The sequence below is a fragment of the Eumetopias jubatus genome, unplaced genomic scaffold, assembly GCF_037043125.1.
Source record: "Eumetopias jubatus isolate StellerSeaLion01/CBP00866 unplaced genomic scaffold, mEumJub1_p1.0 scaffold_7, whole genome shotgun sequence".
NCBI classification, from domain to species: Eukaryota; Metazoa; Chordata; class Mammalia; order Carnivora; family Otariidae; genus Eumetopias; species Eumetopias jubatus.
Window position 1 is genome coordinate 13,675,072 of NW_028274813.1, and position 22,787 is coordinate 13,697,858.

General features: G+C 44.5%; 2 protein-coding genes across 2 annotated transcripts in view; one reads left to right on the top strand and one right to left on the bottom strand.

Annotated features, from left to right (window-relative positions):
• Nucleotides 1-7,240, top strand: part of NRDE2 (NRDE-2, necessary for RNA interference, domain containing) — a 53,775-nt gene extending 46,535 nt beyond the window's left edge. Inside the window, exon 14 of the mRNA XM_028098176.2 lies at nt 483-7,240. Within this exon, the coding sequence (XP_027953977.2) occupies nt 483-608 (126 nt within the window). The 3' untranslated portion in view covers nt 609-7,240. The remainder of the gene's footprint in view (nt 1-482) is intronic.
• PSMC1 (proteasome 26S subunit, ATPase 1) lies at nt 2,236-16,252 on the bottom strand. The gene is made up of 11 exons (XM_028098186.2): nt 16,208-16,252; nt 12,198-12,251; nt 11,333-11,429; nt 9,257-9,381; nt 8,849-9,034; nt 8,571-8,699; nt 7,667-7,763; nt 5,364-5,553; nt 4,704-4,855; nt 3,953-4,107; nt 2,236-2,597 (listed from the first exon to the last, which is right to left on the bottom strand). The coding sequence occupies exons 1-11, from the start codon at nt 16,208-16,210 to the stop codon at nt 2,463-2,465; spliced, it is 1,323 nt and encodes a 440-aa protein (XP_027953987.1). The 5' UTR covers nt 16,211-16,252; the 3' UTR covers nt 2,236-2,462.
• Between the last annotated feature and the right edge of the window lie 6,535 nt (nt 16,253-22,787).

Sequence of the window (22,787 nt, forward strand, 5' to 3'; positions counted from 1 at the left end):
CAGAGACCATGAGATCTGCACAAGCCCAAGGCCCTTCCTGCCTGGGTGCCCACCCCTCCGTGTCACTGGCGACTGGGCACATCCCAGACCGTTTCATAGGGAACCTGTCCCTTAGGGAGCCTCGGCTGATGGGTGTGTGTCCGCTCCCTGCGCTGGGGCTGGTGTTTCATGGGGGTCTTGCAGCAGGCAGGGGGTTTCCATCATCCGCCAGAGTTCAGCCCAGGTGCTCACACCGGGGCGGGGGCCCCAAGTCTGCCTTGGCGTCTGCCTTGGCGAGCCCAGTCAGGCCGTGTTCAGAAATGGGGACTGTCCTGTCCACCAAGCCTTGCCCCACTTTAGAAAGAGAAGGCCTCGCTCGGGTCCACTTACTTCCACCCCCGCTTTGGAGTTGGGTGTCCTTCCGGAAGCAGGTGCCAGGGTGCTGCCGAGTCCGGACGGCGCTGGGGAGGGCAGGCTGGCGAGCGCAGAACTCCTTGCCCTAGGCGCTGTACCTGGATGCCGTGGGGCACTTCCCTGAGGAGATGCAGGAGGTCCTGGACCTGATGACGGAGAAGGAGCTCCGGGTGCGCCTGCCCATGGAGGAGTTGGAGCTTCTGCTCGAGGACTAGAGACCAGGAGGTGTTCAACAGGCCCTGCCTTCCAGGCCTCGCCGCCTGCCCCGCCGGGGCCAGGCTGCAAAGGACGGGGCACGCGTAAGTGCGTGTGCTCCAGCGGCTCTGTTTTCCAAGTCTAGCTTTAGTTCTTAGTAATTTGTACCTGGGTCATCAGTTTCTTAGCTCTTGCGCATTTTTTGGATGTGCAAATGACACAGAAGCTATTGCTTACATATTATATATGTGAATACGTAGGTAAGAATTATGTCCCGTGACAACGGAACCTCTCGTGGTTGGCATGTGCGGTGTGTTCTCTTCCTCTGTGCCCCCAGCCCCGCCATGGCGAGTCTGCCCTGTTGGTTGGCCTTCTTGGCAGCCCTGCCAAGGTTTCTGGATCTTGCAGTCATGATAGGAAAGGTCTGGTGATTCAACACTAGGACCTCTTCCCCAGGCTGGTTAGCAGGAGAGCGGATTTTGCTCTTCTCTTCAGGCCACAGCACTGGAGTCCCTGAGAACTTGGGTGTCCCGGCCTGTGTCAAGTGTAGGAAGCGTCTCGTGGTCCCTAAGCTCTTCTTGACACCTCCCAGCTGTGGACCAGCAGCATCGCCTGGGCGTGCTGCAGCCTCGTACTTAGGACCCCTGGAGACTTAGGAGCACCCAGGTGTGGGAAGGACCCCTGCTGCAGGGGGCACGTGGGCAGCCATCCGAGCAGAGCAGAATGGAGTGGTGGCTTCCTACCAGACCCTGCCCGCCCGTGAGCCCGGCCGCGCGACGCCCTCACGGTGCAGCAGCGCTGCTCGGGACAGAGGCCCGCACTGGCCGCCTTCTTGATGTCTGAGGGTTATGAGTGGAATGAAATGTGAATATCCACATTCAGACCACTTTCTTCTGAAGAGGACATGCGTGCAGTTATTAACCATTAATATTTAACTAGGACGAAATTGCTTTCTCTTCTCTGAGGCCGGCTCTCAAACAAAACCGCGACGCCTCTAACTGCCGACGTTGTCGTTCTTTGGCACCTCATCCAGAAAAGCCAGTGTCGTGGAACAGAATTTTGGCGCGAAACAGCTGGAAAAGGAGGCTGGCGAGTCAGAGCCCCCGAGGAAGGTGGCCGGCCAGCCAGCCAAGTGGACGCTTGCCGTGTCTGCCCGGCTCACTCCCTGGCTCGCACACGGACCTGCTCAGAAAGGAGAGGAGTGCTGGAAACAGATGGGGGGAAGGGAAGCTCTGACGTGGTTTTGAACACCCTGGAGATGGATGAGGTTTCTGAACCTGAGAACGAGGGATGCTAGGGCAGGGGGAGGGACGTCAGCCAGGGCCTGTGGAGAGTCCTACTAGGAACCCCACTACTCCTTTCCTGCCCCAGAGTGCTAAGAACCCACAGGCTCCAGACCTTCCAAAATGAAAAGCTGTTTCCTTCTGAAGCCAGAGCCATACTCTTCAACGACAGAGCCCACCGGCTTTAGGGGTCCTGCTTTCCCACTAGCTGCTGTCCAGCTCTGCCACCGGCTCTGGGCGTGTGAGGCAGGGCAAGAGGTGTTGGAAGTCCGCACTCCCTGTCACCTCCCAGAAGCCTCCCTATGCCCAGGTCCACCTGCTTGTTGCTGCTGAGCGCCAGGCGTGGAGGCTCCAGAAACAGGAGTTTGAGAAGGAGCACGCTTTATTAGGGACAGAGCACTGCACGTGACCAACAGATGAAGGCAGCCTCGGGGGCATCCTACACGTCACACTCAAAAAGGTACACAGGAGATTTTGCTAATAAGAAAGATCAACTGGAACATGGGTTCCTCTGGGCAACTACCCCAACCTCCCATCCCTTCAAGGGGTCGGGACAACCCCAATCATTTCCTTGAAGGCAGCTGTGGTCTGCTAGAGATACAGTCCCTCAGGGGTGCCTTCTTGTTTTTTATAAAGAACATTTTCTTTAGATTTCTTGAAGTCTTCATTTGTTACTTTCATTCTACGTTCTCTCAAGGCCATCAGACCAGCTTCTGTACAGATTGCCTGTAAGAAAGAACAGTATGTTCAGAAAGGGAAATACTTATTAGTATTCTATCAATTCGAGAGCTACTTTGAAATAAGGTGTAAGACAGACTAAACAAATTGCTTAAACTTTCTAATTACTTTCTCAGAGGATCTGAGGTGGCTTTGAGAACGAGGACTGGCTCACATTGTAACCAGTGGGGTGGCCTGGTGAGGGAGTTCTCAATGCTCCACTCGTTACAGAGAGCCACATTCCTTCCTGGGCACCAGATGCAATTATACCAGGACACTAAGAGGCAACAGAGCATCCATCCAGTTCATTTACCCATGGTCAGAAGAGAACATGTATTCTGGCTAACTGTAAGTCTTAGGACAGTATTTACTGTGATACATTTTTCAGTCATCACTTGCCAAAAGTAAAACAAGAACCCACTCAACATCATGTGACAGAAACACAATCCTGGCATTGAATTTTCTATCTGGTTATGGCCCTCAGGATATTTCAAATGGTTCAGCAAAAAAGAAAGTATTTGTGAACAAAAGATAAAGCAAAGCAGTAAAATGGTAACATTTGATAAATCAAGGTGATGGGTATACTGGTATTTACTATTGTTGCAACTTTTCTGAAGACTTCAAATTTTTCAAAATACAAAGTTGGTGTAAAATTTTAAAATGAAATTGCATTTTTTTTTTTTTAAAGATTTTGACAGTGAGAGAGGGAACACAGGGGGGAGTGGGAGAGGGAGAAGCAGGCTCCCCACCGAGCAGGGAGCCCGATGGGAGGCGGTCCTGGAATCATGAACTGAGCCAAAGGCAGACGCTTAACGAATGAGCCACCCAGGAGCCCAAAATAATTTCAATTTTAAAAAGAGCTTTTACAGGGCACCTGGGTGGCTCAGTCAGTTGGGTGTCTGTCTGCCTTCGGCGTGGGTCATGGTCTTGGGGTCCTGGGATCGAGCCCCACGTCGGGCTCCCTGCTTAGTGGGGAGTCTGCTTCTCCCTCTCCCTCTGCTTCCCCTGCTTGTGCGCACGCGCTCTCTCTGACGAATGGAATCTTAAAAAAAAAAAAAAGCTTTTACTCACCAACACAGACACTAACCTAGTTCTGTGTTGGTGAGTAAAAGTTCTATGGAGGCCAAGGATACGCATCTCAGTGTAGGCACCAGCGTGAAAAGACCCCACGGGTGCTGTCCTGACCTGTGGCACTTACACCTGACAAAAACCCAGGTCCCCACAGAAAGAGCAGGATGGACCCAGATTCAGTGCTGCCAGGCCTTGCACTTGTGTGTGCGCGCGCTCTCACACTCTCTCTCACACATACACACACACACACACACGCGCAAAACTGAGAGGTACAACCCAACCCAGGTTCTCACCTTGATGTCGGCACCGGAGAGGTCATCTTTAGCCATGATCAAGTCATCCAGGGTCACATCATCGGCCAGTGTCATCCTGCTTGTGTGGATCTGAAAGATGCGCTTTTTAGTCTTTTCGTCGGGTAGGGGGAACTCAATTTTCCTGTCAATGCGACCTGCGGGTAGAAAAGATTTCCAGTCACAGCCCTGCATAGCCCCCAGGTGGGCCTGAGCCTGTGTCCTCACTCACGCTGTTTCAGTCAGATGGGTCCAAATCCTGAAAAGTGAACATCCTTCCTGTAGTTTGTAAATGTCTACATTTGAATTCATCCCATTTGAAAGAAATCCTCTCTGCTCTGGTACCCCTAGAAATAAAGGAATGGCTCCTGAATGGCCTATATAGTGGAAAAAGAGCATGTTAAAAACATTACAAAAGCATAAACAAATTAGCTACTGTTGCTTCCTGGTGTGACCTGAATGTAAAAAAATGAACCTGAGTTAGCATATGAATTATTCCTTCAGAAAAAAGAATATCCATTACAGGAAAGAGAAAAGATCACAACTTAAGATTGGAATTAAAAGGGCCACGCTACACCCACTGCATCATGTCCTCGCTTAACCACGACCTCGGGGGACACTTTTTAGTAAGTTACTCTGCACTTCAATCACGTATTTGCCTTGATATGTATCATTCTTAAATCCCCTGCCCGTGCACTTAAACACAGTCACACATAAACACAGTAGCTGTCCCTGATGGAACAAGCAATCTGACCTGGTCTGATAAGGGCCGGATCCAAAGTCTCTATTCGGTTTGTGGCCATAATAACTTTCACGTCACCCCTTGAATCAAATCCATCCAACTGGTTCAGCAGTTCCAACATTGTTCGCTGAATTTCTCTCTCACCACCAGAATTTGAGTCATATCTTTGAAAAAGAAGAGGAGTGAAAACCTAACTGATCTGCTGAAGGGGAAATGACAGAAACACCTCTGACTCAGATTCTGACGCCCTCAATTCTAGCAACAAAATCATGCCCTCCCAATTGCCAGATTATGTTTAAATTGTAGAAATTTTCATGCCCGAGATTATATCATTAATTAGTTCAGTCTCCCATGTTTGCTATCTGAGCCCCCAACCCTACCGGGAGCTCCTTAAGGGCAGAGGCTTGTGTACAGTGGCTGTATCCCTAAAGTCTAGATGAGGCCTGGCTCCGCCTCAGGACACAGTTGCAGACGAATCTCCAGGCAGTCACAACTCCTGGGTGGTGGTTACCTGGCACCTGGGAGAGAGGAGCCTAAAGCACCCAGAGCACCATGTATGGTAGGAACTGTGGCAAACCCACATGCAGGCCATACAGGGAGTACTTGATCATTCTCAGAGAAGAGCTCCGGGGTTTTTATCTCTGCTCAACACAAAGTAAGAGAGAAGTGTACCTCTTTGTTCCAATGGCATCAATTTCATCAATAAACACGATGGATGGTGCGTGTTCTTCCGCAACTCGAAACAATTCCCGAACGAGTTTGGGTCCGTCACCTAGGTACTTCTGAATAAGTTCAGAGCCAACCACTCTCAAGAAAGTGGCTGAGGTTTGGTTTGCTACTGCTTTGGCTAATAAGGTTTTACCTATTTTATATTTAAAAAGAAAAAGAGAAAAAAAAACCCCTTAAGTGCTGTTTTAACTTAAAAACTTACTTAAATGGGCATCAGAAATGGGCAGATCCCTGTGACTGAAAAGGCATACCCCTATTCAGGGGTCTTAACATTCTCCGAGGCAGGTAAGAGAAAATCGAGGAAAAACCTAAATAACGTTTTGATTATTTTTAACTATCTTCCTAATTCTCCATTACAATGTCAGAAAGTACATTTTACTGGGTTATTCAGAGTTGCATAGATTATTAACCTGACCCATGCAACCAGGGTTAGAGATCCAAACTCAATTCCTATGAAACTATCCGTGATGGGAAAATGGCCTGGGAACCCTAGGTCTGACCTAAGGAAACACACTCTGATCTGGAGCACCAGGCCGGCGATCCCTGAGGCTGAGAGTCACGGCTGTGCTGGGTGGGCTTGCCCAGGGCTCAGCTTAGACAGGACCAGCTCCCGATGAAGCCCACAACTGAGAACTATTGAAAACTCTTAGAGACTTCTCAGTCTCTGGTGTGCCCTCGTGAGGATCGTTCCTCTCAGGGATGAGCTCAAACATTTCCAATCCTGCTCCATTCCTTGATATTTCTATTTCAGGTCAAATACAAGAGCTGTGGCAGCCACCCTGTGAACTTTAGGGCTGGAAGACCTTGACCCCTTTGTTGTGAGGACATGGGCACAGGGCCAAGCAGTGGCATCAGGACACGGGCAGCTAGAGGCAGAGCCCATAAAGGACCAAGCTTAGGCCTGCAGGGGGGGAGGGGGCAGAGGCTGCTGGTGAGTGACACAGAAGACTTAGTTCAAGTGGGAAGGAGGACAAGACACTAAGCTTTGAGACAAAACGTCGCAGGAGGAGGGGCAGGTGTGGGGGCTCAGAAGCATGGACTTCTCCCTGATACTACCAGTGAGGTGTGGTGAACGGAAGACGAAAAGGACCTCCTAAGCGGATGGCCTCTGAGTCCAGGAGCAGCCACGGCCAGCCGCTGGGACACTTAAGTAGCTGGCGGGACCACCGAGCCAGGCTCTTCCTCCTCCAGAAGGCCTGCCACCCTGTGCCTCGCCCCGCATCAGTCCCTGGCCGTGCACGTGCACCAAAGGCGGCCCCCAGCTGCACCTCCAGCCCCACTACGGGGTCAACTCCCAGAGCTCCTGCGGCCTTGGGCTAGTCACTGGCCTCTCTGAATTTCCTGGCCTGTAAGATGATGAGCTGCAGAAAAGCTCCACGCCTCTCAGTTCAGTCGTCTCCCAGTGCCTCCACTGTGGGCAATCTTCAGTGATGCCTTCACTCAACTGTGCTTCCTTTGGAATTTACATGGCAGTGAACTGCTAAGTCCTGGACTGTACAAGTTATTCAGGTCAGCTAACTGCATAATGAACCAAATGTACATTTTTACCTGCATCTCTTCATCCAGTATTCTATTCATTCAGTACAGTGGACCAGAGTATGAACCCAATCTGAACAGCACAGGATAGCTTTTTAAATCTGTGGTTCTCCACCATGGCTCTGATACCCAGCCACACTCCAGATGAACAGATCAGAATTTTTAGGGATGGGAGCAGGCATCGGTATTTTTTAAAGCTCCAAAGTGATTCCAATGTACAGCCAAGGTTGAGCATCCCGGTTGGTGTCTTACAAACTATTTTTAATAGACTCACATTACTCTTATGAATACTTGAAAGTCTTATGTTTTATAGCATATAAATCTAATATATTGAAGTACAGAGAGGAGTCCTAAGAAACTATAAATACTAATCACACTGAGCAGGCATTTGGGGGGTGGGGTTTACCTACTGGTGCTTATTTTTTGTTGCAATTCCTACTATTGTTTTTAACACATTAAATCTATTAAGTCTACAATTTCAAGTCCAAGGTAATTCAGTTTTTTAGCATCTACTCTACAGATAAATACACTTTTATGTAATAGGTACATTTCCATATTTACTCAAAATGTCCAAAATGTTTAGAAAACCTTGTTTTAAACTAAGGAATGGTGGCATCCTTACTCAAGAATTAAATAATTATAACAAACTAATGCACAGCTCAAGAGATTAGCTGAACACCCAGAAAGTGTCAAACACAGACCATACGTACCTGTGCCAGGTGGACCATAGAGAATGACCCCTTTTGGGGGCTTTATACCCATCTCTTCATAATATTCAGGATGAGTGAGAGGAAGCTCCACAGATTCCTATTGAAAACAAATACTTGGTAAAAATGAAATGCTTTGTCCCTAGAATTATCAGATCCATGAATTGGCATCCTGGACATATCTCACTTTCAACAACAATAAGCTAAAATGTCACTTACTCTTGTTAGAGACAATATGCTTGACTTCATCTAGCAGCAGAGACAGACAAGAGAACATCTGTCCTCCCTGAGTTCCCCTTCCTATTGCACCCAGTTTCCCTCTCACTTTCTCATAGAAGTCAGCCTTGAGCAACATTTAAGCTCGTCCTGAGCAGAAGGAACTTAAAGTGAAAATACACCATTTTCAGTTAAACTACAGACCGGAGCTGGCAAGACTTTCTGATTGCTGTTACACCAACAGACATGATGGCTACTTCCCAGCTGTCTGCGAGGTCACTGGCGGTGACCAGTGACAGCTCTGCATGACCCCCTACAGATGAGATGGCTGGCTCACAGCCAACCTAAAAGACCACTTCCCTTCACCCCACACATCACTGGAGGTTTCCAGATAGCCCCAGCTGAAGTCAACACAAACAGAAACATTATATATCCACACAGATAATAAGTAAACGTTGCACCTAAAAAGGATGAAGCTGCAGCTGCTGCACGAACAATCATACAATTTGTTGTTTCTATTATCTAACTCAGATTAACAAATACAATACTCCACGATTGGCAAGCTCTGGTCAGTTACTGGTTTGATCACTAAAGAAAAAAACAAAATATGCACAATAACTCTAAGCACCCTAAATGAGACTGCAGTAAGAAACCAAAAATCTAGAAACCCAAAGCTGGTTCTTACACTTACCTTAATTTCCTGGATTTGGTTGTCCAACCCCCCAATATCAGCATAGGTTTCCTGGGGCGCCTTTTCTACCTTCATCACTGTGACCAAGGGATCCGTGTCATCCATGAGCACCCCTATGACAGCATGCACCTAACAGAGAACATTAAGTTTTAATGCAGAAATGTGAGGTTCACGTAATCCATTCACAGCAAAACAACGCCAATCGCAGAGCGGCACAAATGGACAGATCTGAGAGGAAGGAGAAAGCACTCCTAGGGACTTAGAGACCATCAACTTGCCTTGTGGTTGAGCAGGACAGAGCAGCCTGGTTCCAGCAGATCCTTGTCTACAAAGGAAAGAATGCTGACGTAGTGTTCTGAGCCCACAGATGTAGACACGATGGCATGATTGTCATCAATGATCTCTTCCAAGGTTCCTACTGACATTGGGGTCCCCCTCAGATCATCCACCTTAGATCTTTCCTCCTATGTAAGAATACGCCATGAAGGAAAAGCAGATTAGACCTAAAAAGCAGATGAGGCTGATAGTTTTACTAGATTTTACTACATTTACAAAGCAGATGATGCTTTTAAAAGGCAGCCAGTCCGAATGGGTCAACTACTTGAATTTCATTTATTCACTGAATTCCATTTAGTACTGAAAACTGTTAATTTGTAAAACAAAAGTTACAGTAATTTCTCAATTACCTCTTGCTTTTCTTCTAAAGGCTTCATTTGTTCCTGATTTCTAATGAACTCTTCCTCCATGAGAAGATAGTCTTTAATTCTCTCTAACTTCAATAATTTTAACCGGCACTGAGTGTGAGGTGTCACTGTAATTAAAAAGAAAGTTTTATTCTATTTGGAGCTTGAAGTTTGCAATTAATTAAGTTCGTTCTTAAGGAAAAAAGGTTAAGACTTAAACTGATTTTAGTTGAACAGACAGAAAAATTCAAGGTTTGGTGACCATAAGTAAGCAGGTGCCTAGATGCTAAGGGAAAAGGAACTTTGGCAGTTGTAAGCAAGCAGGTAAAAACAGGGACGAGGTCTGAATGACATCTGCTAAGTGAACTGTAAGAAAAAAAGAACTCAACAATCCCAAAGATGGTTTGCTTTGGTTTTTGATTCCCCATCTGTGTTAATAAAAATAGGTACAAGTGCTGTCCGGTCAGAATACATTGCTACAGGCGAGCTTAGGAATCCACCCCTGGGAGAACTGTGAAATATTAGTGATATTAACATACGTGGCAAGCATTTTTTCCATACTCTTTTGCATTGTTTCTTTTGGCTTAAAGTCTCAAAAAATGTCAGTCTTTTCCTTTGTGGTTTCTGGGTTTCTTCAAAATGTCTCTCCTTCCCTAAGGTTAAATATATTCCTAATTTTTCATTTATTTATTTTCATATCTGTAATCCATCTGGCAAAAAGGGGTCTAATTTCATTTTCTCTCAATAGCAAATAAAGATGACAGCCATTTATGTTAAACAACTCACCCTCTCCCCAGAGAACTCAAACATCACCTTTACCATACACTCATTATCCATGTAACTCGACTGTTTTCGGACTCCTGTGCTCTTCTGGCAATCTGATGACCTATTCTTTACCGATACCATATTGATTCATTATGGTAGATTAATGGCATGTTTTTCGTTGTCTGGTTCCCTTCATCCTTAACCAAGCAATATTTTAAAAATTATTTCATCTCAGCAGGAAGAGACTTGTTTAGATGGGGGTGGGGGAGATTATGTGAGCCTCAGTGATGAGAAGCAGGCAGCCATGGGAAGGACTGGGGGAGAACATTTTTTTAAAGATTTATTTATTTTTAGAGAGCACAGGGGAGGGGGGAGGAGAGGGGCAGAGAGAGAGAAATAGACTCCCAGCTGAGCGCAGAGCCCAACATGGGGTTTGATCCCATGACCCTGAGATCATGACCTGAGCTGAAATCAAGAGTCAGATGCTTAACCCACTGAGCCACCCAGGCACCCCAAGGGAAGAACATTTTTAAGCAAAGGGCAAAAGTCCTAATGTGTGAGTTATCTCGGGTGGCTCAGTCGCTTAAGCATCCAACTCTTGATTTTGGCTCAGGTCATGATCTCAGGGTCGTGAGATCAAGCCCCCATGTCCGGCTCTGCACTGGGCATGGAGCCTGCTTGATTCTCTCTCTCCCCCCCCCGCCCCTCCCCACCCTGCCTCCACATCCCCACCTGTGCACGTGTGCTCATTCTCTCTCTCTCTCAAAAAAAAAAAAAAAAAAGTCCTAATGTGCATAAGAGTCAAAGAACAGAAGGCAGGGCTGTGTGAACAAAGAGCAAGGGGAATGGCAGGGGCTTGGCCTGGGTCAGGTCACCCGGTCTGAGGTTTAGTCTATGTCCAGTACGAAGTCATTGAAACAGTTTGTTCATGTATCACAATATGTGAATTCCAACACAATGGCATTCCATTTCTTCATGGAAAAAGTGTGTTTCTAAGTTATTCAAGCTCAACCTGAGTTTTCTAACCTAAAACTACACTTTTCAAACATTAGAGGAGCCGGTTAAAGGAAATTAGTGGAATTTCTTTTTTTTTTTTTATTAGTGGAGTTTCTTAAAGTAAGACACAGCTGTATACTTTTTGTATGCTGCTAAAACTAAACTATAGCTTTTATTCCAGTGTCCTGGAGTACCACACAGAAGAGTCAGAGCTTCAGCCACCCCATTTCTTGCCTCCATATTCAGACCTCTAAGCTACATACACACAGACAGTTCCCAATGGAATCAAGAGACAGCAAGGAGGGACTGTGTCATTACCCAGTGGCAGTTTGCTGGCAGCATCTGGTCCCTTTGTTTTCTTCTTCTTTTTTCCCACTCTAGTTGGCACAGGAGGTTCATATTTCTTTTTCTTGTCCTTGAATTTTTAGAAGAGCAGGAAAAACAAAAACCACACAAATCATATCAAAACACAAACTTCTTTCTGTAGGACCATCATCTATTTCTAGTGGCTGTAATTTTCCTTATCTTTCAGAATGCTATTAAAAACTGTCTTTTTAAAAATTAAAACTAGTTGGGTGGCTCAGTCAGTTAAGCGTCTGACTCTTGGTTTTGGCTCAGGATCATGAGATAGAGCCCTACATTGGGCTCCGTACTCATCAGGGAGTGTTTCTCTCTCTCTCTCTCTTTCTGCCCCTTCCCCTGCTCTGTCTCTCTTTCTCTCTCAAATAACTAAAATCTTTAAAAAACAAAGTAGGTATTACATTCCTGCAATTTTAATTGGTGAATGTAACTGATCTTTCTTTTTATAATACACAGTGATGGTTATTCAATAAGGACTAGAGGTCAGAATTCAGAATTATATACCAAAAGTTTGAGCTGAGATAATTTGAGACAATTTTTCACATCTGAAGAAATTAAACACTAAAATTACAGGCAACTTAACACTTCATAATGTTATTTTATACATTTAAAAACCATTAATTCATAACTACTTACCTGACAGGTCAATAATCTTTTCTAAAACATGAAGAAGACACTGAACCTGTAGGCCAGGCTGGGTAAATAACTACAGGATCACTTATTTTGCATTTTCAAAGTCACGAATCCCCAAAGAACTTCTTAACTGAGATCTAGGATATGTTCCACGATTGACTTGCATCACAGACCTATCTGGCTTATTTACCTTGTCATCCTTCTTGCCACCTCCAGGGCCATGACCACCACTCTGACTCTGACCCTGAAAAAAGAAATCAGAGGTATACATTCAGAATATGATCACTTCAAAAGAACATCCTTTTTATTTTCCTGATTCTAAGACACCAAGACTTCCCCCTCATTTTAACATCTCTGAACTTAAGGTGTACCCTGTAGTCAACACGTACATTTAGCATGGCAGAATTTTTTTTTTCCTGAAAAGCTGTTAGTTTCCTTGCAACTGATTGCATCTTAAATCAAGGACCATTCTATTAAAAATCTGATGTAACATCTGTATCATGATGAGGCTGGGATTCTAAGACTACCCCTTTGTGAGGGGAAAATATAGAGCTTGACATTCTTTATTATAAAACTACTTGATTGGGCGCCTGGGTGGCTCAGTTGGTTAAGCGACTGCCTTCGGCGCAGGTCATGATCCTGGAGTCCCAGGATGGAGTCCCGCATCAGGGTCCCTGCTCAGCAGGGAGTCTGCTTCTCCCTTTGACCCTCCCCCCTCTCATGTGCTCTCTCTCTCTCATTCTCTCTAATAAATAAAATCTTAAAAAAAATAAAAAAACTACTTGACTGAGTATATTTCATGAAATTAGGCCATCAAAGCTAAATAATTTTACCTATTCAACAATCATTTATCAGTCATTTACTCCTTATTAAGATCACACCAAGACTCAGGAGACTTTCCTTTCAATATCAACTTATATACCTCCCATCTTTAAAGCCTGGGGCTCTCAGGCAGGTCTTTCTTGCCAACCTGAAAAGCAGAATCACTTTAAAGTATCAAGAATTCAGTGTGTTAATAAGCTCATGGGATTCTGGACTTTAAAACAGACCACTCAGTTACAGGGCAATACTTAACACCGAACAGAATCTCAAAAATGATAGCATTTTAAGTAATAGTGAACTTACTTGAATAAAGGGGCCCCTTTATTCCCCTCAAATCACTTACACATAAGCACTTCTAAATTAATACACTGCCAGCTTAATTATCAAGACAGAACAACCATATCATGGTTACCTAAAAGAGTTAGGGTCAAATATATTTCCCTACATGCAGGATTCTTAAAATTTTGTGCTTTACTCTGAAGAAGGTATTTAAGAGCTCTGAGAAATTTTGGTTAACAGAATTAGTTATACTGCAATAGGCTGTTCAAATTATAGGCCTTTAACAATTACTTACTTCTACCTCCTAAAGAAATTTGCTGTTGGCTGGGGCAACTAATGTTTGTGGGTTTCTAACTATGTGACTAAGTCTATACTAGACATTTTCCTTCACTATCTCATTAATTCTACACCATCCTTCAAGGTAGGGTTCATTATTCCCACTTTCTAGATGAGGAACTGCAACAAGCCTAAGAACATGGGCTATGGAATTAGATGCATCCAGGTTTCAATTCTGACTCCATCACTAATAGGCTATGTCACCTCAGGTAAGTCAGGTCACCTCCCTGAGCCCTGGCACCCGTAACTGGAAAGTGGGGATGACACTAGCTCCCGTTACTGAAAATGAGGTAATGCACATAAACCACTCAGCATTTGTGTGACTCAAAGTAACTACTAGCAATACACTGTTATTGGTGAATTATCCAATTATCCAGGACTCTAGCCTCCCAACTGAGATTCCCACAACAGTTTCTCCCCTCACCAATCCAGCTATTACCTTTTAAAACAAAGAGCTAATCCTTTCATTCTCCTCAAAAACCTTCAACATTTATGTGTAATGTATCATGATGGTGTAGCATTTATGGTGTAATGTCCAAACTTTTTACAGTGGCATACCTGGCTCTTGCCAAACTGGCTGCGACTGACCCTTCCCACGTTCATCTACCTTTCTCATGATCCTGCAGGTCTGGCCCCACAGGAGGACATTTTCCTGAACAGGTCCCAAACTTCTTCATGTGTGGGGCATTTTACATGATATTTCTCAGTCTCCAATAACAGTAAGAAATATACCCATTATTAAGGCCTTACTATATGGCAAGCAGTGTACGTTCTCACGGTATCATCTCGTTTAATTCTTACAGACACCATGAGGTTGGTACTATCATTACCTCTAGTTTACGGATAAGGAAACCAAGGCCCAGAGATGTTAACTGACTTGCCTATTATCACAGAACTTGTCAGAGATGTGGCTGGGCATCACTCAGGTCTACTGGACACCCATATCTGTGTGTTTCTCTACTGCATGTCCTTTAGAAAACACTAACAGGGTTTGTTGTTACAGCACAGCCACATACTGAGTCTCAGTTTCCTCTTTGGTAAAGTGAGGATAAGAATTACTGCAAGGACTGCTGTGAAGAGTAAGAAAATGCTGGAAAATACCCTTACATTTATTGCAGCATTATTTACAGTAGCCAAGATACGGAAGCAACCTAAGTGCCCACTGATAAATGAATGGATAAAGAAGATGTGGTGTGTAATACACACAAACACAGGGATATTACTCAGCCATTAAAAAAAAAACCACAGATCTTGCCATTGGCAACATTAATGGACCCAGAGGGTATTAAGCTAAGTGAAGTCAAACAGAGAAAGACAAATACCACATGATTTCACTCATATGCGGAATCAAAAACAAACGAAGCAGAAACAGACCCATGAACACAGAGAACTGGTGACTGCCAGAGGAAAGGGGGTGGGGGCTGGGCAAAATGGGAGAAGCGGAGTGGAAGGTACGGGCTTCCAGTTATAAAATGTGTCAGTCACAGGGATAAATGGTACAAAGGTACAGCACATACAGGGAATACAGTCAATAATATTGTGATAGCATCGTACAGTGACAGCTGGTGGCTCCACTTGTGAGCACAGCATAGTATACAGACTTGTCCAGTCACTGTTGTCCACCTGAAACCAACGTAACACTGCCTCTCAGTTATACTTCAACAGTAGTGCTGGAAAAGCACCTGGCACATGCTTAGAACATTATCCCAAAGTCCTCCTAAGACCTATCCCACTACACGCTCAGGCGTTCTTGATGTCAGGATACAGGCTCAACACATTCCCATCTCAGGCCCTTTGCGCTTACTATTCCTTCTGCCTGGACCACGTTCCCCTCAGATATTTGCACAGGATACTCTCTCATTTCACTTAGATCTCTGCTGCTCAAATGTCACCTCCTCAGAGGGACCTCTGCTGACACCCTATGTAAAACAGCCACCCCCCCATCCCGTTCCTTTCTAGGAAACAGTCCTGTAACACTGGCCATCCCGCCCATCTCTATCCCGCTCCATGTCATCATATTACACGTCTCTTTTTCGGCTTTTGTCTGCCTTGTCCAGAATGCAAGTTCCAAGAAGAAAGAGACTTCAGTAGTCATACTCACCCCCTTGTGCCCTCAGGGCCTAGAGCAAGAGCCTGCCCACCGCCCCCCCAACCCCGCCATTTGCAGATGCTCAGCAAATACCTGCTTAGTAGACTCACGAATACATGCCAGCCGTTTTTATTATTCCTAATGCACCACAGGAGCGTTCCCTCCGAGTTCCACCCGTCATAAAAGCGTCAGTCTCTAACGCTTCCTCCAAGTGCCCCACTCCGAGCGATCTTGCACGACGGCGCTCTCCCCTGCTCAGCCGGAACGAATCCCTCCCTCTCTTCAGACGCGCAGCCCTTCACCTGAGCGGCTCAGAGAGCACTCGTCCCCCAGGCGCTTCGGGAGGCTCCCGCTGAAACTCCCCGCGCCGCTCTGCGGGGCCCGGGTCGGCGGAGCAGCAAAGCCGGGCGCCCTGACCCGCTCTGCCGCCCCACTAGTCAGCCCGGGGTACCCTTCGCGCCGAGCCCCGGCCCCAGGTGCCCCGGGCCAGGCCCTCTGGTCGGCCCCGGGCCGCGGCGGACCCAAGCACTGTCTCCGGGAGTCTCCGTCCCCCGAGAAGACCAGGCAGGAGAGCGGACGGACCGAATGCCTCGGGCAGCCGTCTCGTGCTCTCGTCTCGGCCGGCTCCGACCCCGTCGCGCCGCGACCACCGACCGAAACCCTTAGTCACTCACCATCTTGCTTCGGGCGCTCGAACAACCGCTGCCGGAAGTGCATCCGCCAAGGCGGCCGTCAGAAACGGAAGTTGCCGAGGGAGGCTACGGAAGCCGATAGGAACCAAATCCCTCGCGGCGGGAGTCGCGTTCGAAGGGCTTATATCGGTGGGGCAACAATGTAACTTATAAGCAAAATGTGAATCTTGTGAGTATCTTAAAAAAAATTTAAATCGGAGTTATTAGGCTATTGTCAACAATTTGGGACAATGACCTAGACGTAAAAAGAACTAAGACGACTGTGAAAATATAAAATATTTAAAATATGCAAAAATCGTAACTGTGAACTTCACTTACTGCGCCAAGAACTGGAATGGGATTTGGAACTGTGAAGTTGACATATACTTTTGGATCAACATTTAAGCCATTATTTGGTCTCTGGAATAAACATGATCATCTGAGAGTATTTCCTTGTCTAATGAGTTACCTAGATGTTTTTTTTTCCCCTTGATGATTTGTGACTTGTGATGATGCCAAATGTTGTCTCAAAATAACTAATCTTGCACCTAGTTGGTAAAGTTGATCATTTATTACATCCACCAGGACATTAGAAAGAAGGCAAGCATCCCCTTGGCCTCTGGAAACTTCCATAACAGGTGCTCAAGATGCTGCATGTTGCTGAACTGGAGAGACGAATTCTTTTTTGTTTTTTGTTGTTTGTCCTGCTCCTAATCAATTTAGGGATTTTAGTTGTGAAATGCTAAAAATATTTCACTAATTCACACACAATAGGTACAAAATATAGGAAATTACTCTTTTTCATCATCATTAAAATACTATAATAGAAAGTCTTGACACAGTTGAACTCCACTAGCAAATGTGGCGTCTACATGATACATGAAGTGGTATGACAGGTGGAGGGCAGGAGAACTCTCCCTTCCTGAATGCTGAGAGAAATGCCAGAGTTGTATGGAATGTCTAAGCAATCTGTGGGTAACCCTAAGAAGTGTAATTCCTGAGGTGGTGTCACATTCAAACAAACACAGGCTGATAATACGAAAGAAAAACAAAATTCTGGAGGACCTGCATTGAGAAGGGCCTTAATGCACAGCAAACACATTCATCTCTTTTCTCCCTATTGCTGACCCTGTCAATATTCTCCACCCCACTGACAGCCAGCTCTGCAGCCCTGACTCTTGCAGCTTCCAACCTCCCCAAGGAGCAAGTGCTCCAGTCTTTCCATCCCCTTCCTGCTTCCTCTTAGCTATTCATTATGTAGATAAACTTCTCTACTCTCCTTAGTTTTAGCTGTGTTTTACCCATTTCTTGGATTTCCCTCAGAAAAGGGGCAGAGGAACTGGCCCAATCAGGGAATATCCTTTTGCCCTAGAAAAAAAGGGTGGGGCTGGGAAGATTGTATGGAATGCCCAAATCCCTCAGAAGATCATGAAGAGTCACATTAGTTACTTTTGTCTTGCTCACATGTAGAAATAATATTTTTTTTGTAATTAGACTAGGCTGTGTTTAGAATATCCAGGAATTTAAACAGTCGAATTTCACAATGTATATAGTTGCATATGTACTTTTACTTGTGTTTGAGTATGTGTGTATTCTCTGTATCTCTGTACACACACAAACACACACATGCATTGATGCCCTGCAAATATCCAAAACCAAACTTAGCATCTTCACCTAGGACCTGTTCACCCTCACGTATATTTTATCCTGGCTGATGACACCATTCAGAGACCTAAGCCAGAAGCTTCCCCTTTTCCCTCTCCCAGCCCCAGCCAGCTCAGTGGTCAAGTCTTGTTGCTCTGACTCTGTCATTTTTCATCTCACCTCTCTTTCCATCACTACCTAATTCCTACCTCATCATCCCATCTCACAATTCATTCAGCAAATACTTTCTGAGCACACCATGTGCCAGGCTCTCCTCCAGTGTCTGAGGATACTGCGGTGAACAAAAAAACAGAATTCCCTTTCCTGATGGCTTTTACAATAAACAAGTTAATAAGCATATAGCGTGCTACGTGATGATAAATGCTTTGGGGAAAATTAAGTAGGGAGGAAGAATAGAGATTGTGCAGCAGTGGTGGTAGGTGCTTCTGACTTTAAATAGGATGGTATCTGAACAAAGACTCAAGGAATTAGAGTAAGCTATTCAGATATCTGAGGGAAAAGCTTTCTATACAGAAGGAACAGCCAGTGCAAAGGCCCTGGGGTGAGAGCTGCTAGGAATGGACACTAGAGACACCATGTGGTGAAAAACGGGGGAAAAAAAAAAAGGGAAAAACAGACACCTAACTCACAACGGAGGGTCAGGGAAGGGTTAGAGCCAAAGCAATGTAACCCTATAGGGAAGAGGGCAGCAGATTTGGGTATCAGAACACTCGGGTCTGAATCTGGACTCCATCACTTACTGCTGTCTTGGTTTCCTGTGCTGCTATAAGAAATGACCACAAATTTAGTGTAGTCTTTTCTGAAAACTCCAGGGAGAATCCATTCTCTTGCCTTTTCCAGCTTTAAGAGGCCACCTACATTCCCTGGCTTGTAGCCCTTTTTCTGTGTTAAAGCCGGCAACGTTGGCCCTGCTTCTGTCCTCATGTCTCTCTCTGACTCCACTTTTGCCTCCCTCTTTCACTTTTTAAAAATTAATTTATCTATTGAGAGAGAGAGAGAACAGGGGTGGGGTGAGGAGGAACAGAAGGAGAGGACAAGCAGACTCCACACTGAGCCTGTAGCCCGAGGTGAGTCTTGGTCCCAAGACCCTGAGATCATGATCTGAGCCGAAATTAAGAATAGCACGCAGCGTCCTCGAGTGGGCAGGTCTCTGACCCTAGAATCACAGCCTTCAGCATTGAAAGTGGCTCCAAAGTTCTTCAAATTGGGCACGTGTTAAGAGCTCCTGAAGTTTTGTTTGAACAGAGCCGAAAGACACATCTCCCTCGACTTCATCTGTCTGTGGATGACGATGACATTGATTGAACAAGGGAGGGTTCCCTCATCAATTCTATTCTTATCTGTCATTTTTATAGATGTTTGGGCTGAGAACTCTTGTTCACACAAATGGGACAGGAAAGAAATTAGTAATGAAAATGTCACTCAAGTCTTCTAAGTCCTTCTGTGTCATATACCAAAGATGACATAATGACCCATTAGCAAAAGTGATTATTAGTGGTAGCTTGCATTGTCTAAAAAAAATTTTTTTATTAACATATAATGTATTATTTGTTTCAGGGGTACAGGTCTGTGATTCATCAGTCTTACACAATTCACAGCGCTCACCATAATAACTACCCTCCCCAATGTCCATCACCCAGCCACCCCATCCCTCCTACGCCCTTCCACTCCAGCAACCCTCAGTTTGTTTCCTGAGATTAAGAGTCACTTCTGGTTTGTCTCCCTCCCCGGTTTCATCTTGTTTCAGTTTTCCCTCCCTTCCCCTATGATCCTCTGTCTTGTTTCTCAAATTCCTCATATCAGTGAGATCATATGATACTTGTCTTTCTCTGACTGACTTATTTCGCTCAGCATAATACCCTTTAGTTCCATCCACGTCATTGCAAATGGCAAGATTTCCCTTTTCTGATGGCTGCATAATATTCCATTGTGTATATATACCACCTCTTCTTTATCCATTCATCTGTCGATGGACATCTAGGCTCTTCCCATAGTTTGGCTATTGTGGACATTGCTGCTATAAACATTGGGGTGCACGTACCCCTTAAGATCACTACATTTGTATCTTTGGGGTAAATACCCAGTAGTGCAATTGCTGGGTTGTAGGGTAGCTCTATTTTCAACTTTTTGAGGAACCTCCATACTGTTTTCCAGAGTGGCTGCACCAGCTTGCATTCCCACCAGCAGTGTAGGAGGGTTCCCCTTTCTGCACATCCTTGCCAACATCTGTTGTTTCCTGACTTGTTAATTTTAGCCACTCTGACTGGTGTGAGGTAGTATCTTATTGAAGTTTGGATTTGGATTTCCCTGATGCCGAGTGAGCACTTTTCATGTGTCTGTTGGCCATTTAGATGTCTTCTTTCCAGAAATGTCTGTTCATGTCTTCTGCCTATTTCTTGATTGGATTATTTGTTCTTTGGGTGTTGAGTTGGATAAGTTCCTTACAGATTTTGGATACTAGCCCTTTATCTGATATGACATTTGCAAATATCTTCTCCCATTCTGTCGGTTGTCTTTTGGTTTTGTTGACTGTTTCCTTTGCTGTGCAAAAGCTTTTTATCTTGATGAAGTCCCAATAGTTCATTTTTGGCCTTGCTTCCCTTGCCTTTGGCGATGTTTCTAGGAAGAAGTTGCTGCGGCTGAGGATCGAAGAGGTGGCTGCCTGTGTTCTCCTCAAGGATTTTGATGGATTCCTGTCTCACATTTAGGTCTTTCACCATTTTGAGTCTATTTTTGTGTGTGGTGTAAGGAAATGGTCCAGTTTCATTCTTCTGCATGTGGCTGTCCAATTTTCCCAACACCATTTGTTGAAGAGACTGTCTTTTTTTCCATTGGACATTCTTTCCTGCTTTGTCAAAGATTAGTTGACCATAGAGTTGAGGGTCCATTTCTGGGCTCTCTATTCTGTTCCATTGATCTCTGTGTCTGTTTTTGTGCCAGTACCATACTCTCTTGACAATTACAGCTTTGTAATAGAGCTTGAAGTCTGGAATTGTGATGCCACCAGCTTTGCTTTTCTTTTTCAACATTCCTCTGGCTGTTCGGGGTCTTTTCTGATTCCATACAAATTTTAGGGTTATTTGTTCCATTTCTTTGAAAAAAGTGGATAGTATTTTGATAGGGATTGCATTAAATGTGTAGATTGCTCTAGGTAGCATAGACATTTTCACAATATTTGTTCTTCCAATCCATGAGTATGGAACGTTTTTCCATTTCTTTGTGTCTTCCTCAATTTCTTTCATGAGTATTCTATGGTTTTCTAAGTACAGATTCTTTGCCTCGTTGGTTAGATTTATTCCCAGGTATCTTATGGTTTGGGGTGCAATTGTAAATGGGATCGACTCCTTAATTTCTCTTTCTTCTGTCTTCTTGTTGGTGTATAGAAATGCAACAGTTTTTTGTGTATTGATTTTATATCTTGCCACTTTACTGAATTCCTGTATGAGTTCTAGCAGTTTTGGGGTGGAGTCTTTTGGGTTTTCCACATGAAGTATCATATCATCTGCAGAAAGTTAGAGTTACACGTCTTCTTTGCCAATTCGGATGCCTTTGATTTCTTTTTGTTGTCTGATTGCTGTGGCTAGGACTTCTAATACTATGTTGAATAGCAGTGGTGATAGTGGACATCCCTGCCGCATTCCTGACCTTAGGGGAAAAGCTCTCAATTTTTCCCCATTGAGAATGATACTCACTGTGGGTTTTTCGTAGATGGCTTTTATGATATTGAGATATGTACCCTCTATCCCCACACTGTGAAGAGTTTTAATCAAGAAAGGATGCTGTACTTTGTCACATGCTTTTTCTGCATCTATTGAGAGGATCATATGGTTCTTGTTCTTTCTTTTATTAATGTATTGTATCACATTGATTGATTTACGGCTGTTGAACCAAACTTGCAGCCCAGGAATAAATCCCTCTTGGTCGTAGTGAATCATCCTTTTAATGTACTGTTGGATTCTATTGGCTAGTATTTTGGTGAGAATTTTTGCATCCATGTTCATCAGGGATAATAGTCTGTGATTCTCCTTTTTGATGGGGTCTTTGTCTGGTTTTGGGATCAAAGTAATGCTGGCTTCATAGAATGAGTTTGGAAGTTTTCCTTCCATTTCTATTTTTTGGAACAGTTTCAGAATAGGTATTAATTCTTCTTTAAAAATTTGGTAGAAGTCCTCTGGGAAGCCATCTGGCCCTGGGCTCTTGTTTGTTGGGAGATTTTTGATTACTGCTTCAATTTCCTCAGTGGTTATGGGTCTGTTCAGGTTTTCTATTTCTTCCTGGTTCAGTTTTGGTAGTTTATACGTCTCTAGGAATGCATCCATTTCTTCCAGATTACCTAATTTGGTGGCATATAGTTGCTCATAATATGCACTTATAATTGTTTGTATTTTTTGGATGTTGCTTGTGATCTCTCCTCTTTCATTCATGATTTTATTTATTTGGGTCCTTTCTCTTTTCTTTTTGATAAGTTTGGCCAGCGGTTTATCAATCTTATTAATTCTTTCGAAGAACCAGCTCCTGGTTTCGTTGATCTGTTCTACTGTTCTTTTGGTTTCTATTTCATTGATTTCTGCTCTGATCTTTATTATTTCTCTTCTCCTGCTGGTTTAGGCTTTATGTGCTGTTCTTTCTCCAGCTCCTTTAGGTGTAGGGTTAGCTTGCGTATTTGAGACTTTCTTGTTTCTTGGGAAAGGTTTGTATTGCTATATACTTTCCTCTTAGGACCGCCTTTGCTGCATCCCAAAGATTTTGAATAGTTGTGTTTTCATTTTCATTTGTTTCCATGAATTTTTTAAATTCTTCTTTAATTCCCAGGTTGACCCATTCATTCTTTAGTAGGATGCTCTTTAGCCTCCATGTTTTTGAGTTCTTGCCAACTTTCCTTTTGTGATTGAGTTCTAGTTTCAAAGCATTGTGGTCT

Coding starts and splice junctions, on each gene's coding strand:
- PSMC1 (XM_028098186.2), bottom strand. Junction 7,764..8,570: donor ACCAAATCCAGGAAATTAAG/GTAAGTGTAAGA, acceptor TGTTTTCAATAG/GAATCTGTGGAGCTTCCTCT. Junction 4,108..4,703: donor TCCGGCCCTTATCAGACCAG/GTCAGATTGCTT, acceptor TTCTACCCGCAG/GTCGCATTGACAGGAAAATT.